This window comes from Benincasa hispida, chromosome 10 (assembly GCF_009727055.1).
Source record: "Benincasa hispida cultivar B227 chromosome 10, ASM972705v1, whole genome shotgun sequence".
Taxonomy (NCBI): Eukaryota; Viridiplantae; Streptophyta; class Magnoliopsida; order Cucurbitales; family Cucurbitaceae; genus Benincasa; species Benincasa hispida.
The window spans coordinates 60123669-60128053 of record NC_052358.1 but is presented as its reverse complement, the minus strand read 5'-3'; the positions used below and the strand labels follow the sequence as shown (position 1 = coordinate 60128053).

The following is a 4385-nucleotide window of genomic DNA, read 5'->3' as shown; positions in this document are numbered from 1 at the left end:
GTCAGTATGCACGATCACATTGGATCCCAGCATGTAAGCTCTGAATTCCTCTAGTACAAAGATCACCGCAAGCAGTTCTTTTTCTGTGGTAGTGTAATTTTTTTGGGCAGGGTTCAAGGTTCTACTCGCATATGCGATGGGGTGTAGCATTGTTTTCTTTTTTTGCGCTAGTATTGCCCCCATCATGTAATCGCTTGCGTCGCACATCAATTCAAATGGCTCGTCCAGTCCGATGGGACTAACACAGGTGCAATTATTAATGTGTTCTTCAATATCTTGAATGCATTGAGGCATTGTTCATCAAAGTCAAATGTTCTTTCTGCCTCCAGCAACACACTCAATGGTCGCACAGTCTTTGAAAAGTCCTTCACAAAACGTCGATAAAAGCCTGCATGTCCTAAGAAGCTCCTGACAACCTTCACATTTACTGGAGGTGGGAGCTTTTTGATCGCCTCAATCTTCGCCTTATCCACCTCCAGCCCCTTCTTGGAGACTTTGTGCCTAAGCACAATACTTTCCTTTACCATGAAGTGGCACTTCTCCCAGTTCCGCACAAGGTTCGTCTCTTCACATCTCCTTAGTATCTTCTCTAGATTATTGAAACAGACTTTGTATGTTTGCCCATACATCGAGAAGTTGTCCATGGATATTTCTACAAAATCTTCAAGATAATAAAAAAGATGGCCATCATACACCTCTGGAATGTGCTCAGTGCATTGCATAGGCCAAATGGCATGCATCAAAATGCAAATGTTCCATAGGGGCAGGTGAATGTGATTTTCCCTTGATCTTCAAAAGCAATCATGATTTGGTTGTAGCTTGCATATCTATCCAAAAAACAAAAGTAATCATTTCCTGCTAGGCGGTCTAGCATCTAGTCAATGAAAGGCAAGGGGAAATGATCCTTCTTTGTTGCCGCATTCATTTTGCGGTAGTCCAGCAGATCCGCCAGCCAGTGACGGTCCTCATCAGTATTAGTTCATTATTTGCATTTGGGACTACCGTCATCCCTCCTTTCTTTGGCACACATTGCATGGGGCTGACCCACATGCAGTCGACAATTGGATAAATAATGCCTATGCCATTTGATTATCTCCTTCTTCACGACCTTCTTCATTGCAGGGTTTAGTCTGCGTTGATGTTCGATCGATCCTTTTTTATTGTCCTCGAGATGTATCCTGTGCATGCAATATGCGGGGCTGATTCCTTTAATGTCTGCTAGCAGTAGGATGGATTCTCAACAGAGCATTCTCTTGATCTTCTTGAAGTGCAGAGGAAATTATTACTGGTAGAGTTTTATTTTTCCCCAAATAAGCATACTTCAGGTGGTTTAACAAAGTTTTCAGTTCTACTATGGGTGGTTGTTCAAAGGATGGTTTTTGTGATTTTCTCTCTTCATTCATTGTCAGTTTTTCTTCTTTGGTTGTTGTTTCTACGATCCCATTGCGAGTTAATATGGATGCAGTCGCATCCTCTCTTTCATCTTCATCTTCAGACTTTTCTTTTTCATACAAACTAGGTTTATTGTCGGAATCTATGAGGTTCTCTTTTGGATACTTCATGGCTCTGATAATATCAAACTTGATCTTCTTTTCGTTCACGCTTAGTGTGATCTCTCCCTTGTACATATCAATCTGAGCGCGACCAGTGGATAAAAATGGTCATCCCAAAATGATGGGTACATCCTTGTCCGCTTCATAATCAAGGATGATGAAGTCTGTTGGTAAGATAAATTTGTCAATCGAGACCAAGACATCCTTCACCTTCCCTTCTGGATGAACAAAGGACCTATCAGCTAGCTGGAGAGTCACCGTCGTGGGCATCAGCTTCCCCACATTCAACTGCTTAAAAATTGAAAGGGGCATTAAATTGATACTGGCCTTGAGATCGTAGAGTGCTTGACCAATATATATCCCTTCAATTGAGCAGGGTATTATGAAACTTCCGAGGTTGCGAATTTTCAGTGGAATTATGGTTTTTAATCTTTGCGTTAATGCCATCGTTGCGAACTTACATGTGCTCCCTTTCTTCATCACCATGTCCTTCAGAAACTTCGCATACTTTGGCATTTGTTCAATCGCTTCAGTGAAAGGGATGTTGATATTTGTTTCAGCATGTCCATGAAGTGATGATATTACAATTCATCATTTTTCTTCTTTTCAAGTCTCTGGGGAAATGGTGGCAGCTATATTTTCACGGTTCTCTACTCTATCAGCTTAGAGGTGGACGCAATTTCTGGTTCCATCATCTCCTATTCTTCTAGTTCTTCTTAAGTCAACGAGATTTGTGGTTCCATCGCAACTGGAATAGTCCAGCTTGGCTCCTTTTTCTCTCCCGCCACTGTCTTTCCACCTCCCAAAGTCACAACTTGACATTGCTCCTTTCCCATACTCCCTGGGTTGCGTGGGAGTTCAGTAGAACTCGACAATGCCCCCTGCGGTCTACTTTTGAGCTCGCCCGCAATTTATCCTATCTGAATTTCAAGATTGTAGATAGACGTCACTTGATTCTGGATTATTGTTTCATTCTTCTAAATATACTGCTTCAGTAAGCTCTTTAGAGATGAAGACTGTGGCTCCTGCGAACTACTAGCTTGATTTTGTTGTTGACTGCTTGTTCGCAAGAAAAATCCTGGCGGCCCTTCTTTTTGCGCCATCGTTTGAAAATTTTGTTATTGATTTTTCCATGTGAAGTTAGGGTGGTTTCTATACCCAGGGTGTAAGTATTGGGAAAAGGATTATTCTTCATGAAAGAAATAGACTGTGGATTTCTTAGACATTCTTCCATTGGATGGGCTTCTCCACAAGTGGCACAATTTGCGGTCGTTTGATCGATTGCGTTGACCTGCCCCCTATGCATTCCCGAGCTGCTGATTGTGATTCCTTGTATTAAATTCATCATCGCATTCATTTGGTTTTGTAGGGATGCGATGGCCACATTGTTTGCATCACTATCTTTAATTCCCAGTCATTGATTGCTTTCTCTCTAATCTTCATGATTCTTCGAAATGCGATCAAGTATGTTCTTAGGTAATATTAATTCGGAATTTTTCCTTGCAAATCTCGATAATGGCAGGGAACAAAATACGAAAGGGGAAACTAGCAAAACAGTGAGTGTTATAGCGTTATAGTTTCGATATATCGTGAGTGTTATGTTGCTTTGATAAATAGATGCATAATAGGAACGTTATTATGACTTGACATACTGTGAAGTCTTAGTAAATAAATGCATAATAAGATGTTATTATGGCTTTGTTACGTACTGTTTATGTGATATAACATATCTTAAGTAGTGTATAACTTTGGAACGTTTGTTGAATGTTATACAGCTTTAAAGCATGTTGTGAATATTATATCATATAGCTTTGATAAATAAAGAAGATTTTGAGTATATATACAGTGTTGATACTAAGGCATATTATGATTATTTATTTAACTCTATACTTTGATATAGCAATATAGGCATAAGTAGATGCAAAATACATGCTTTTGGTGATATGATGATTGCCATGATATTGTTTGTGTGGTGACTATGGGAACTGAGATTATGCCCGGGATATAGTTAGCATACTTAACAAAAGGTGCTTGGCGGGAAAAATAGTCGGCTTCGGTCGGCGGAAAATAATTGTCGATGACGATCGACGGGAAATATAGTCAAGTACCTAAGCATGACTAGCGGGATAAATAAAAATAGTCAGTGTGCACATTGGCGGGAATTGGGTCATAGGAAAGTTTTCATAGATGATTGTATTGATTGATGATATGATATGCATGCTACGTGTAGCTTTTGGGATAAAGATTACTGGTTGCATGATTATATCTTTGACTGTGCATGAGTTACACTGTGATTATTATTATGTGATTGATTTCCCAAAAAAATGATGATTTTCAAAGTGAATTTCATCTTAAAAGAACCACTCACTGGGCTTAGTAGCTCACACTCTTCAAAATGTTTTCTTAATTCCCCCCCCCCCCCCCCCCCCCCCCAGGTAGCAAAGTGGAGCGTTCAAGGAAGATTCTATCACCCACCACCACTAGCTAAGAATTCGGTAAACTCTTGGGGCACGACTCAGACCATGAATAGAAAGAAATTTTAATTATATGTATAGATATCTTTTGATAAGGGGAATGTTGTAAACTTATTAAAATTTGTAATAAATATGGGGGAAAATATTGAACATGAGTATTGTCTTAGGATGCTATTCATTACCCTTATGCTCCCTTCCCAGTCTTGGGGTTTAAGGCTAGGGAGGGGCTATGACAACTCACCATACAAATAGCTTCTCCTTAAGCTACCCATGCTAACTTGGGCTAACCGAGCTTTGAGTTGTCTAATTCTGAGTTTACCAACAAAAATTACCTTAATTTGCATGTAATCTTAGCCAT

At 39.8% G+C, this 4385-nt stretch overlaps 1 protein-coding gene across 1 annotated transcript; it reads right to left on the bottom strand.

Moving 5' to 3' along the window:
- Window positions 1-206: 206 nt before the first annotated feature.
- On the bottom strand, window positions 207-644 carry LOC120089166 (uncharacterized mitochondrial protein AtMg00860-like). Its single transcript, XM_039046580.1, has one exon. The coding sequence runs from the start codon at window positions 642-644 to the stop codon at window positions 207-209; it is 438 nt and encodes a 145-aa protein (XP_038902508.1).
- Window positions 645-4385: the final 3741 nt, after the last annotated feature.